At 41.8% G+C, this 14,748-nt stretch overlaps 1 protein-coding gene across 3 annotated transcripts in view; it reads right to left on the reverse strand.

Annotated features, from left to right (window-relative positions):
* SLC30A8 (solute carrier family 30 member 8) overlaps positions 1–14,020 on the reverse strand; it is a 37,836-nt gene extending 23,816 nt beyond the window's left edge. For all 3 annotated transcript variants that reach the window (XM_042461469.1, XM_042461467.1, XM_042461470.1), the window contains exons 1-2: positions 13,781–14,020; positions 3,297–3,493 (exon numbers count right to left, since the gene is read on the reverse strand). In XM_042461469.1, coding sequence (XP_042317403.1) covers positions 3,297–3,493; positions 13,781–13,902 — 319 coding nt within the window. In that variant the 5' untranslated portion in view covers positions 13,903–14,020. The remainder of the gene's footprint in view (positions 1–3,296; positions 3,494–13,780) is intronic.
* Positions 14,021–14,748: the final 728 nt, after the last annotated feature.

The raw sequence follows: 14,748 nt of genomic DNA on the forward strand, positions 1-14,748 counted from the left end.
AGGGTTGCCATAAATCGTAAATTACTTGAAGGCACACAACAATGTTGACATACATACCTCTGCCAAGAGGTACTCTCCTCTCTTTTAGGATTATCATGCATCAAGTAGCTATTATGGGGTAGAAGTACATGACCTGCCTATTACGCATGTTCCAAAATCAGTGACACTGTACCTACATAAAGACAGGATGCTTTATGATTATCATTGTTGTTGTTGTTGTTGTTGTTGTTATGTGCCTTCAAGTCATTTCCACCTTACGACAACCTTAAGGTGAATCTGTCATAGGGCTTTCTTCGCAAGATTTGTTCAGAAGAGGTTTACCATTGCTTTCTACATATATGCTTGGATGTCTGTTCTTTTCCTTTGTATCAGTCTTCTTGTCACTAGACCACTGACACCTACAGATTGCAGCAAATAAAACTATAGATTCTTCTCCCTTCAGTGTGGATGTCTGGCTTATTCACATCTGGCTAAAGAACTCCCATCTTTGTGGATACCAGATTCACAGTCCTACTGATAATGGAAGGCAACCACCATGGGAGCAGAGTTCACATAGGGATCAGTCAGTCTATCAATTTCAAATGTATCAGTTTCATCTTCTCCTAGATATTTGCAAATTTTGATACATTTTTATGGAAAACGACCTGGTGTTTTCACCACCACTGGGGTGGTTACATGTCCTCCTCATTCAAATTTTGCAAATGTTGTCAAATTCTGACCAAACATTCTCATCTGTATTCACATCATCAGTGCCCCTGGTGGCTTCTGTGTCACTGAGGCAATGGATCCACTCTGGGCTTTTGACAGAACTCTAAAGGAGCTCTACAAAGTACCAAACTCTGTCCCCCAAAATAGGTTCAGCCCTTTGGAATCTCCTTGGACATTGCCTTTAAAGTGGAGTTGAAAACCCAGAATGGATTTGCTACTGCAGTGACATGGAAGCCACCAGCTCCCATTGGACATTCTAATGCATTGTCTCCCTTGCATTTGCCCTCAAGAATGAATGGGAAGGAAAGCATTTTCTCTCATTATTTGGAAGACAAATCTTTCTTGTACAACCGCAGCTCTCTTCATTACTTTGTAATGATGTTCCCACCAAATGGCTTCTGCGATTGGGCCTTATTGATGGTGGCTGTTTATTGCTTTGTACATGGAGCAATAAGAGCTGTCAGTCATTCAGTGGTCAATCATCCAGCAAACATTGTCTAAGCTCATTTAAAAAAATTAAAATGTGGTTCATTAATTGCAATATTTCCCACAGACTGCTGTCTCTGTATCAGCAGTTAATGACTCCTTTATCAGAGCTTAAAACTCAGCAGCAAAACAACCCTCCTATTTGCTGTTCAGGTTTTCACTGGGAAACTGAAATGCTTTATGAAGAATAGTAGGGGGGGAAAGGCTTCTGTTAACAAATCATCTGTCAGCTCAGATATATCTACAGCTGATGAATTTGCCAGACCTAAAGCTGCTATTTATACAATTTTGTTAATCTTGTACAGCTTTCACAAATGATGGCTCAGAGTTAAGAAGCAGGAGCTGAGATTCAGATGACAGAGTCAATTCTGACCAGAGCTTGGCAAAGTAACTTTTTGAGATTGCAACTGCCAGAATTTCCCAGCCATATTTTTTATCCATGTATTCAAATACCCATGGCTTGAAAATATTTTTAAAAAATATAAATTCAAAAAGCAAAGCTTAATTTAGTCTTTTTATATAAGGGAAAGCATTTTAATATCCATTGTATCTAATGGAACTTGAACATCCACAGATTTTGGTATCCATGAGGGGTCCTGGAATCAAACCCCAGTGGATGGCAAGAGTCCACTGTATAAGAATTCTAGATGTCATCTATTTCCAATATTTCATAGGAGATTATCACACTGGCAAAAAAGACAGGGAGCATAGCGGTATTGCATGATAACACAATCAATATTGCATGATAACACGATGATTGTCACACAATGTCATGCGACCTTGTGATTATCCCGTAATTATCCTGGAATAAAGAGAAATTCTAGCACCACTGAATTATTCTAGCATTCACAGAAAATCCCTCTGAATAAAAAGCAGCACTAGAATTCCTCTTTATTCATGGGATAATTGCAGGATAATCACAGTGTTGGGTAATAATCATAGCATTATTGCGCAATATTGCTGTGCTCTTGTCTTTTTTGCCGGTGTGATAATCTCCATTGTCTGCTATGCTAGAAATGTGGGGACTGAAAGAAAATTTCATTTTGAGGAAAGGCAGAATGGGGTGGTGGCAATACCCTCATTATGCCTTCTGTGGTTCCACCCTGGCACCACTCCCTATCATGCCTTCATTCATACCATTGGAGGGGTGAGGTTTGCCACTGGAAATCTGCTGGGTGCATGTAGGATCTCTCTGAAATTTGGAAACCCGATTGTACAAAGTTCTAATCTGCACAGGAATCCTAGGTGTGTACAGCAAGCTCCCTCCCTGCTGCAGAACCGGATATACAAGATTTGCATGAGGTGTGATCAATGAGCAATAGACTCATTGATCACACAGTAGGGAGAAACAAATGATATAGGCTTTATTATGAAAACGTCTATCTCAGAATAGAACAGAATGAGGGACGGCTGCTGGAGTTGATGTCAGTAGGGAATGAATCCATTCGGGAGCTAACCGAGGTGCTGTTTTGGGGATAAGGTTCAGTACATCAGATAACTCCTTTTAAACTCAGAGTAAATCTTGGAATGGATTCATTGCCCGACTGACATGGAAACCATCGCCTGCCACTGCTCAAGATGATAAGCTTGTGGACACTGGAGGGTCATCTAGAAGAGGACTGACTAGGAAAGGCCATCCCTAAGTGTATCAGTCTACCTGCATGAATACCCTTCCATAACATCTGAATTAAGGACTACAACTACATCTTGACCAAATGCAGGGCTATGACTAACTGTCAAAAAATTCTTTCCTGTATCATTTTTAACAACTTTGCCTGATGAAGAAGCCACTTGAGTTTTGAAAGCTTGCAACATGTATAATATGCATTTTGGTTGGCCCAATAAAGGTATTGTTGTCTTGCGGGTTTTGGATGATACCATATCAATCTACATCGCAAAGAGATGAAGTCAAGACCGATAAATCAGATGGAAAATTGCCACTGAGTTATGGCAATTAAAGTGCTTTATTTCTGCCATGTAGATGAGACCTCAGATAGAAACGAGATGTTAAGATTTCTTAAGTTATGTGATGACATACTAACAGATTACATACAGAGATATGATATACATGCACAAGCATATTTACAGACACAGACCCTCACCTATGATTTCAGCAATCATGAAGATAAGGCAGATTACTGTCGCTACATAGAGTTTCAGCTTGGCTTGATGCTGCTCTCTCTTTCTGCGCTCGTAGGCCTTTGCGTAGTTGTGACAATGATGCCCTGAATGGTCCCCTGCATTTACTGGTTCTTGATGGAGGCTCTCTTGGTCTGAATTATTCTGTATTAAGTCACTGCTATACGTAAGGGAAAGAAGAAAAAGCTTCAATTGACTGCACCACCCTCACAAATATTGTTGGTGAGGAAATGTGAGATAGCCTTCTTGGCGGCTGCTTCCAGACTGGGGCTGAATCTGCAGTGCAAATTCAGCCTCAGTTGGCTCCCTCTTTAGGCTACATTAGTCCAGTTTGACACCACTTTAACTGCCATGGCTTATTACTATGGAATTCTGGGGTTTGAAATTTTATGAGCTATTTAGCCTTCTCTTTCAGAAAGCTCTGGTGCTGTAACCAAGTACAAATCCCAAGATTCCACAGGAAGGAGTCATGGCAGTTAAAGCAGTGTCAAACTGCATTAATTCTGCAGCATGGCAGCAGCCTTACTTTCCTACTGCTGACAAGGAAAGACTTTTAAAAAAAGAATTTAGATAGCCTTGTGGCTTTTAGCTGAATTTTGCAGAAGGACTTTGTTTTAATGCCATACTTTTCATATTTTCTTTATTGATTACCTTTTGAAGCTTTTAAACTGTTTTTAATTGTGTGTCATTTTAATATGATCATTTATTGATTTGATTTTATACTGTTTGTTACTGTTGTGATTGATATGAGCTATATTTGTTTTAATCTCTGGATCTCTTAAGGAATAAAAGGTGGGATAAAGGTTAAATAAAATGAATACATACATACATACGTACATACATTAAAAACAATCAAACCCTATGTGTATGTAAGCTGTACTGTATTGTCTCTACACTAGCCTTCTTTTCCAGTACTGTGCGGAAGGACAACTGGATGTGATCAGAGATACCAGATTACACATACCAGAAATACCATATGACTTGCTTAGTTTAAGAGGAGATAGTTGTCATAAAACATCTGAAATGCTGTGACAGAAAATGGAACAGGTATATCCTTTGCTGCCCCAGTGGATCAGACAATAACATAGGAGTGAAAAGTCTATGGAAATAGATTTGGGTAAATTTTGGGAGTAATTTCCTAACCACAAGAACTGTGCTTTCCCTCACTAAATGTATTTTAGCATAGACGGAGCCACTATAGTTGTGACATGCCAGCACTGAGAGGGATTTGGACTAAACAATATCCATAATCTTTTCCAACTCTTTCATTCTGTTTAAGTGATAAATACACAGAAATGAGGACTATTGCTATATGGCTTCATATCTTGCTAGTGTGTTTCTTTGCACAAGCATATTTTGCCTTAGCAACAATGTAACATAATCTAAAAAGCACAAATCTGAGTTTTTCAGAAATAGCTCAATTCAGCTTTAATTTATTTGGAGATGCCCAGATTGACTTGGGTCTGAATCCAAATCTTGATTTTGAAATCAAGATTTTTGTTCCTGCCACTATCACTGGATACCTATTTAACATTTGCAGGATTAATATCTTCTTCTGACAAATTTCATATGGATAGATACATGTGTTTTAATGTGTCTTACATTTTCTGAAATCTGCAAGGATAGTGGTAGTGCTTTATGTAGAAGGAGAGTATTCCATTCAGGGAGAGTTGGAGAGAATATGTTCTCTCTGTTTTTTGAGGGTGGATAGTTTTAGTATGCAAGTGGTATACTTCACAGAGCTATGCCAGGACAAGAAACATGCAACATTTCAGAAGGACTGGTGCAGTGCTATGGAGTTAGAATGAATGGAAAGTAGTTTCAGGATTATTATTTTTTTCTTGTTTGTTTTTGCCTTCTGCTGATTTGGCACCAAAATTTCAGTAAATGCAGTAGGGCAGTGGTATATGATGGCTGGAGGATACAGCAGCTAAGGCAGAAGAACTTGAATATGCAATATTTACCAAGTAAGCAAGTCCCAAAAATTCCACAAAAATTATATCAACATTCCTGTTCCTGGAAGAGAGAAGTGTTATTGTTGTTATTTATTCAACCATCAAGTTGAATTTGAATCATGGCAATCTCCAGAATCCCTGGTCATCATGCACTCTATTCAAGTCTTGCAAATTCAGGGTTGTGTCTTCTTTGTTTGAATCAATCCACCTCTAGGTGGATTGCCTCTTTTTCTAGTGCCTCCTACTTTTCCCAGCATTATTGTCTTTTCCAGTGAGTCACATCATCTCGTGACATCTCAAAAGCACCACAGTCTCAATTTACTAAACTTTGGTCTGCTACAGACGGGCGTAAAGTACGTCCTGGGGACGTACAAAATGTCAGCACCCTATATACACATGGGCGCTGCCATGGGGACGTCTCCACTGCACTGCCTCCAAACGGGGCGGTGCTGAAGTGACGTCCCGGTGCTGCGCGAGGGCGCCTGGGGTGCCCTTTCCTTGTAGCTGGAAGGAGCTCCATTTTGGAACTCCTTCCAGCTTTGTGTCACTGGCACAGCCTTCAGACGGCTGCGCCAGTGACGCAAAGCAGAAAGGGGACAAGCAGCCCCTCTCTCAGCATCCCTGTCGCCGTCAGGTGTCCTTGGGGCATGAAGCCCCAAGGACACCCCTTTCCAGGCCTTTTGCCGCTTCCCCGCAGCCTGGAAAGCGGCAGATCGGGGCCTCAGAGGCTGCCGCTGTGGCAGCTGAGGCCCCGATCCAGTAGGGAAAGGGGCAGGAAGAGGCAGCCCCAAAAGGGCGGTCTGTAATGTGCCTTTGCCTCTAATGAGAGTTCAGGATTAAAATATGTTAAGACCTATTCTTCTCAGGTAGAGAACTTCCAGCTAGTGAACCTTGGAGTAGCTCAGAGATATGTTCCTTCAACATCTCTTCTTCAAAAGATTGGGATTGGGGAACTCTGGTAAAACATTCTCTGTGATGAGAAGATGGAACTGTCAATCACAAAATTACACACTTTCTCAGCCTGGGGTTTTTCTCATTTATAACTGAGGATAAATTTTATGAGTTTCTAGATATGCGCTGTCTTTCACTCTGAATCTCTCTGAATCTAAATTGCTAAGCAATATTCAAGGGTGCAAAGATTTAGATTCAATCCACTTTGATCCACATGTTTCCCAAATCTCTCTACATCAACTCTGTCCTGTTCTCTGGATGTGACCAAAAATGTGGAAGATTGGGATGTTTGTTTAGGTCTATTTGGTTAATTTTATGGCCTATTTATCACCCCAAGTTTTATGAACTGCTCTTTAGTGGAACCTTGAATCAATTACCTGCCAATAATGCTCTCTAAAATCCCTATACAATTAATTTGGGTTTACATGCTGCAATTAATTTCCTAAGGATATAACTGCAGGTATCTTTTGTTTCCAGGTCAATGAGTCACTGATATAACAGTGTGATTCAAATGGAAGTACATTAAATATATCGGTCTGAACAGAGACATGTATCAAGTTCTTTTTTATGTGACCGTGATAAGCACAGAAGATGATTATACCTATAAATCTGATGATAAATGTGTGTGGTGTATACACAGACAAATCAATGGAATAGATTTATAAAAGATATCTTGTGCTGTCTCTCTTTCTCAGTTCATATAGTTGCCTAAGGTGAAGCTCAATCTGATCATAATATATTTCATTTTGCACACTGTGGATTCATTTCTGCCCTTGCTAAACAGACCCAGAGGTGTACTGTTGTTGTTTTGTAAACAGTTCACATTCCTGCAGAAGCTAGCTCTTTCTTTCATATGAGAGCCTCCATATGCGGGCAGTGGCATAAGTTGCAATCCTTATTACTATAAGGAAATATATTATTATTATTATTATTATTATTATTATTATTACTAGTGTTGTTAGGATTATTATTATATTATACCCCACCCTATAGAAAAGATCTTTGGGTGCCTTACTAGATAGCTTTAAAACTCGTTAAACATTTTTTTAAAATAAAATAATTAAATATATAAACAACGCTAAGTTAAAAACTGATTTAAAAAATCTAAGAGTTTGGAAAACTATATGCAACTATTTTTGGGATGAATGAATGAGGCCCAAATAAGAGCCAAGTTTTAACTTGGCACCTTCAGAAATGTTAAATATATAGTAATTTCAGAATTAAAACAAATTTAAAATAATGTTTGGCTTTTGCCAGTGGTGTAGTGGTAAATTTTGAAAAATAAGCTATTATAATGAAAACCCACCTCTCAGGACAATTTTAAAAATGTAGGTAGCTGTGTTGATCATAGAATCATAGAATCATAGAATCATAGAGTTGGAAAAGACCGCAAGGGCCATCCAGTCCAACCCCCTGCCATGCAGGAAATCCAGATCAAAGCATCGCCGACAGATGGCCATCCAGCCTCTGTTTGAAGACCTCCAAGGAGGGAGACTCCACTACACTCCGAGGAAGTGTGTTCCACTGTCGAACAGCCCTTACTGTCAGGAAATTCCTCCTAATGTTGAGGTGGAATCTCTTTTCCTGCAGCTTGCATCCATTGCTCCGGGTCCTAGTCTCTGGAGCAGCAGAAAACAAGCTCGCTCCCTCCTCAATATGACATCCCTTCAAGTATTTAAATAGGGCTATCATATCACCTCTTAATCTTCTCTTCTCCAGGCTAAACACCCCCAGCTCCTTGAGTCGTTCCTCATAGGGCAAGGTTTCCAGACCTTTCACCATTTTAGTTGCCCTCCTTTGGACACGCTCCAGTTTCTCAATGTCCTTTTTGAATTGTGGCGCCCAGAACTGGACACAATATTCCAGGTGGGGCCTGACCAGAGCAGAATATAGTGGCACTATTACTTCGCTGGATCTAGATACGATACTTCTATTGATGCAGCCTAAAATCGCATTGGCCTTGTTAGCTGCCGCATCGCACTGTTGACTCATGTTCAGCTTGTGGTCTACTTGGACTCCTAGATCCCTTTCACATGTTGTCTCCTTAAGCCAGGTGTCTCCCATCCTATATCTGTGCATTTCATTTTTTCGCCCTAAGTGCAGTACCTTACATTTCTCCCTGTTGAAGTTCATTCTGTTAGCTCTGGCCCAGCTTTCTAGTCTATTCAGGTCATTTTGAATTTTGATCCTGTCCTCTGGAGTATTAGCTATTCCTCCTAATTTAGTGTCATCTGCAAATTTGATAAGTATTCCCCCAATTTTTTCCTCCAAGTCATTGATAAAGATGTTGAACAGTACTGGGCCAAGGACAGACCCCTGTGGGACCCCACTGGTCACTTCCCTCCAGGAGGAAAAAGAGCCATTGTTGAGCACCCTTTGGGTTCGTCCGGTCAACCAATTACAAATCCACTTAACAGTTGCCTTGTCCAGCCCACATTTTACAAGCTTGTTTGTGAGAATGTCATGGGGAACCCTGTCAAAGGCTTACTGAAATCAAGATATACTATATCCACAGCATTCCCTTCATCTACCAAGCTGGTAATTTTATCAAAGAAAGAGATTAGATTTGTCTGGCATGACTTGTTTCTCTGAAACCCATGTTGACTTTTTGTGATTATGGCATTGGCTTCTAGATGTTCACAGATTCTCTGTTTAATGATCTGCTCCAGGATCTTTCCTGGGATTGATGTCAGACTAACTGGACGATAATTGTTGGGATCCTCTTTCTTCCCCTTTTTGAAGATGGGGACAACGTTTGCCCTCCTCCAGTCTGCTGGGATCTCTCCTGTTCTCCAGGAGTTTTCAAAGATTATTGCCAATGGCTCCGATATTACATTTGCCAGTTCTTTTAATACCCTTGGATGGAGTTCATCTGGTCCCGGAGACTTAAATTCATTTAGGTTAAACAGGTATTCCTGTACTATCTCTTTACTTATTCTGTGCTGAATTTCCCCTATTCTGTCCTCTGCTCCATTATCCTCAGGTTGAGCACCCTTTGCCTTTTCTGAGAAGACTGAGGCAAAGAAAGTGTTGAGTAATTCTGCCTTTTCTCTTTCTTCTGTTAGCATTTTGCCATCTTCTCCACGCAGTGGCCCTACCATTTCCTTCTTCTTCCTTTTGCTGCGGACATATCCAAAAAAGCCCTTTTTGTTGTTCTTAACCTCTCTAGCAAGCCTGAGTTCATTCTGTGCTTTGGCGTTTCTGACCATATCTCTACACTTGCTAGCTATTTGTTTGAATTCCGCTTTGGTAATTTCCCCATTTTTCCATTTCTTATACATGTTCCGTTTAAAATTTAGCTGAGCTGAAAGTTCCTTTGTCATCCATCCTGGGTTCTTGCGACACCTCCCATTTTTCTTTCTCACTGGAACTGTTTTAATTTGTGCCTTCAGTATCTCCCTTTTGAGAAACTCCCATCCATCTTGAACTCCCTTCTCTTTTAGTATTCCTGACCATGGGATCGCCCCCAGTATTTCTCTAAGTTTACTGAAATCCGCTCTCCTGAAATCTAGAATGCGTGTCTGACTATGCCTGGCTTCTCCTTTCCATTGTATAACAAACTCCAGGAGAACATGGTCACTTCCACCTAAGGATCCCACCACTTGCACTTCATTAACCAAGTCATCCTTGTTGGTTAGGATCAGATCTAAAATAGCTGATCCCCTTGTTGCCTATTCCACTTTTTGGACCATGAAATTGTCTCCAAGGCAAGTGAGGAATTTACTTGACCTTGAGGATCTGGCTGAGTTTGACTTCCAACAAATATCAGGGTAGTTGAAGTCACCCATCACTACTACATCTCTCCTTTCTGAGTGTGTGGTCATCTGTTCTAGAAAGGCATCATCCAATTCCTCCATCTGACTTGGGGGTCTGTAGTAGACTCCCACCATAACATCCTTGTTGTTTCCCTGCCCTTTAATTTTTATCCAGATGCTCTCCACCTGGCTTCTAGGATTGATGTCCTGGATCTCTTCACTGGTGTAAATATCTCTGACATATAGGGCTATTCCTCCTCCTTTCCTGTTTGGCCTGTTTCTCTTGAAAAGGTTATACCCCTCTATTTCCACATTCCAATCATGAGACTCATCCCACCAGGTTTCAGTGATGCTTATTATATCATATTTGCTTTGTTGTACTAGGAGTTGAAGTTCATCATGCTTATTTCCCATGCTCTGTGCATTAGTGTAGAAGCATCTAAGACCATGTGTTCCCTTTACTTGCTGCTTGTGCAAGTTCTTTTGCCTCCCACTGTTGGGTCCTTGCACTGTTTGTCTTGTTCCCTCTCTGTCAGTTTGACTATCTTCTCCAGCCTTTTGGCCTTCCAGAATACTGTCTCCCTCCCCCACATAACTCAGTTTAAAGCCCTCCTGATCAAATTCTTGAGGCTATTGGCAAAAATGTTTTTGCCAACTGGCGTGAGATGCAACCCATCCCTTGCCAGAAGTCCCTCCTCATGGAACCGCAACCCATGGTCCAAGAATCCAAATCGTTCTTGGCGGCACCATCTACAGAGCCAGTTATTTGCATCCACTATTTTCTTCTCCCTTCGACTGGGAGAAGAGAGGAGATGACAACCTGTGCATCTACCTCTTTCAACTTCCTACCCAAAGCCTCATAATCCCTTATGATATTCTGAAGGCTATCCCTTGCAGTATCATTGGTTCCCACATGAACCAAAAGAAAGGGGTAATGGTCAGTAGGCTTGACCAGTCTTGTCAGCCTCTCTGTCACATCACGGATCTTTGCCCCAGGGAGACAGCACACCTCCCGAGACATCTTGTCAGGCCCACAAACCACTGGTTCAGTGCCTCTCAGCAAAGAGTCCCCGATGACCACTACACGCCTCCTCCGAGGCTTAGCAGCGGCCGTTCCCTTTGGTGGAGCTCTCTGGGTCCCCTGCTCTGTCCCTGAGGTCTGTCCCTGCTGTTGTTCCTCATCATCCTTGATAGTAGAGAGAGATTGAAATCGATTCTGTAGCTGTAAGCTTACAGAATGTTCCCTGGTTTCCCTACTTCTGTGTGTGACCTTCTTCCAACGATCTACTTCTGTTGTGTGTGAAGTGACCTCCTCTTCCCCAGCAACTTCCTTTGTGTGTTTCCTGTCCAGGATCATCTGGTCCGTTCTGGTCAGGACAACTTCTTCCTCCCTATGATGCTGAAGTGTAGCTACCTGGGCCTCCAGTTGCTGTACTTTCTCTTCTAAGAGGGCTACCAACTTGCACTTGGGGCAGGTAAAGTTCCCCATATCCCTAGGCAAGAAGACAAACATCCCACAGGTGTTGCAGGTGACTGCAGCAGGGCCTTCAGTGTCCATATTGAGAAGTCTTAAGGAAACTCTGAGCAAAACTGTGGGTTTCCTCTGCTAAACACAAGTGTAAAGACCCCTTGATGGCTTGGCCTTTGTCCCCAAACTCTGTCCTTGAGTTCAATTCACTGGCCTTATAGTTATGTAGACTAGCTCCTTGCAGAGCAAGTCTCTGACTCACTTCCTCTGAGCAGAAGTACCCACAAACCCCTTAAGGAAAAGGGAAAAGAAAATGTGGAAAATTAAAAGGCCCCCTCTAACAATGTTCCCAGGCCAGCTTCTCCAAATCGTCCTTGACTATATAACAATTTGCTTCTGTCCACTCCCCCCAAGAGCCACAACAATATCCCAAGTTTAAAAGGTCAGATCTCACCAAAGCACATGGAGAGAGAAAACCAGCTTTCCTCTTGGAAAAGGTGAGCTAGAATGCCTCCCCCAGCACTTAAAGAGAATTAGGCTTCTGTCCACTCCCCCCAAGAGCCACAACAATATCCCAAGTTTAAAAGGTCACTTAGATGCTTTTCCCCTCTGGGAAAGGAGAGGGAGCCTCTATTCCCCCCCAGTCCCTTTGCCTCCCGGGCTCTCCTGTATCTTCCCAGACTTCCTCTGGGAAAGGGAAAAGGGAGTCCCTTTGCCTCCCCCATTGCTTCCTGGGCTGTCTGGGGGGCAATCAAGCAGGCATATATAAAAAAAGAAAAAATAATAGTTAAAAATGGTGTTCAATGGGTCTCCTCACATGTCAATCTATGCATGTGGAGCAGGGTGGAGGTTGCAGGGGGGCATAATGTGTTTACCGTATTTGGAAGTCAATGTAGCAATTTGCTATGTTTGGACACCTGACTGAGCACCTAAGCGATCAAAAGCTTTTTAAAAAAAATTAATTTGTCTACACATGCAATCGCCTTACCCTGCTTCCCACTCCACCACGGGAAAGGCTATGCGAACGGGGGAAATGGTGCCAGTAATGCAGGAAAGAGAACAAGTGGGTGACAACCCCAGGCCAGCCCCTTGAGCACTGCTCCTCCCATCCCCAAGTTCCCAAATCAGACTCCCTTTCGTTCCCATTTGTTTGCTCCGAATAAGACATGGGAGGTCCAGGAAAAACCTCTAAAAATGTGCAGTCAAATTAATCCGGTTTATCCATCACGGATTCAGGTTTTCCAAGGAAAAATCGATTACACGGGGATCAGATCCGAATTTCAATGGGAATGAAATCGGCGCAATGAGGATTGAATGCACGCTCAAATGGGAACGATGCCCCATAATCTGCGTCTGGATCCGCTTTATAAGCCAGTGGCGATGGGGCCTATATTGTCATATGGTCTTAGTAGGAAGGCATTTGCCTTAGAAGTTGGTCATATGGGATAGAAATTAGGCTCTTGTTTTGATAATTGGCTATAAAAATATTGTCGAGGCTGATGTTGATGATTTTATTTATTATTTGAAAAAGTCAGATTTTGCCAGTCAGTCTCATAATCACAGACAAGTGTTCCACATGTCAACCAAAGTCTCAGTGTAAAGTTTTGTCAAAATTAATTCATCAAGGTACATTCTAGAGCAGTGGTTCCCAGCTTTTGGTCCTCTGGCTGTTTTGGACATCTGTTCCCAGAATTCTTGACTGTTGGTCAAGCTGGCTAGAGCTTCCAAGGGTTGAGATCCAAAACATCTGGAGGACCAAAGGCTGGGAACCACTGTTCTAGAGCAAACTCAAACTTTCTTTCAGGAAGTATTTTACTAGTTGATGGATCAGATCCAGAAAGTTACTACAGTCTTTGTTTCATTCCCATTAGATCAAGTTGTATGATGCTGTGAGCAAGCATGTGGATTTGTATAGCATGGCAGATGGTCACTCTCTCTCTCTCTCTCTCTCTCTCTCTCTCTCTCTTTGTCTTTGTCTGTCTGTCTGTCTGTCTGTCTGTCTGTCTCTCTCTCTCTTTCTCTCTCTCTGTGTATTCTCCATTTGTTAGTTGAATTGCAAAATTGTATATCCGCTAAACTAGGATTAGAAATTACATAAACACACTTTAAAGTTATAATCTATGTTTTACCTATCTCACATAAGTGAGACTGTTGGGAACCAGTTGATTGTGCAGTTTGCAGACCCCAGGATTGAACCAAAAACCAGCCAAGAACGAAAAATATTTCACAAACAGTAATCACAAAATCTTTGCAACTTTTTTGTTCAATTATTCTACCAAAGGTAAAGCAACAGCATGAAATGGTTGCAGCATTGTTACCTGCTAAGTGTTAAGGAGTACCGCTTGGTGTCCCTGTCATTCACAAGCCAAGTCCTTTCAAAATTCTTCTGGGTTGCCATGTTTATTCCAAATGATGACAGTTTCACTCTTTGGATGCTCATGAGGAACTAAAATTGCTCCTGCAGTTAAAGAGAAGTTGCTTCCCAGGTTCCCAAAGTAAAATTAGTCACTTGTTTACCCAAAAGACCCAGCAATGCCAGGGCAACTGCAAAGGGCATTTCAAACTCACACAAGGGATGAATCTGTTTTTCTGCAAGGTTTCTGAGGCTTCATGGTGTCAGTCAGCCCCCATGTGACACAATGGGAGACTTTTCTCATGCAACATGAGGCAAAATTCTCTTGTGTGAGATTTGCTGATTCATGTTCCCAGGCACACACTCTCTCTCACGCACAACAGGTGATTACAGAACAGCCCCCATTTCTTTGGAACAAATAAACTACTGTTCACCTCTCAGCAGCTGTAGCACAGCCTGGACTCTGTGACCTTAAAGGACACAAAGCCCACTTAAACACTCTACAAAGACATACTTGTTATTTGATTTTAGGCCACAATACACTGAATCACACAAATCCTTTGGAGAGCTGAAACCATTTTCAGGTTTGGTTCTAGTGGATCATCTTGACAACTAAAGATCACAAGTGCTAAGCAAACATTGTACTGTACTGATCTATTCCTGGACACATATTGTCTCAGGCTTGATTATCACTGAGAACATAGGAACTGTGTTTTCTGGATGAGATCAATGGTCTAATCCAGTGGTTCCCAAACTCCAGGTGTTTTGGACTTCATTTCCCATCTAGTTTGGCCGACAGGCAGGAATTGTGGGAAGCTGAAGTCTGGAACACCTGGAGGATCAAAGTTTGGGAACCATGGATCTAATCCAGCATTTCACAGTGAAACTGGAATCCATGTGACCAAGCAGCATCAGAATGTGGTTAAAATGGCA

Source organism: Sceloporus undulatus, chromosome 4 (assembly GCF_019175285.1).
Source record: "Sceloporus undulatus isolate JIND9_A2432 ecotype Alabama chromosome 4, SceUnd_v1.1, whole genome shotgun sequence".
Classification (NCBI taxonomy): domain Eukaryota; kingdom Metazoa; phylum Chordata; class Lepidosauria; order Squamata; family Phrynosomatidae; genus Sceloporus; species Sceloporus undulatus.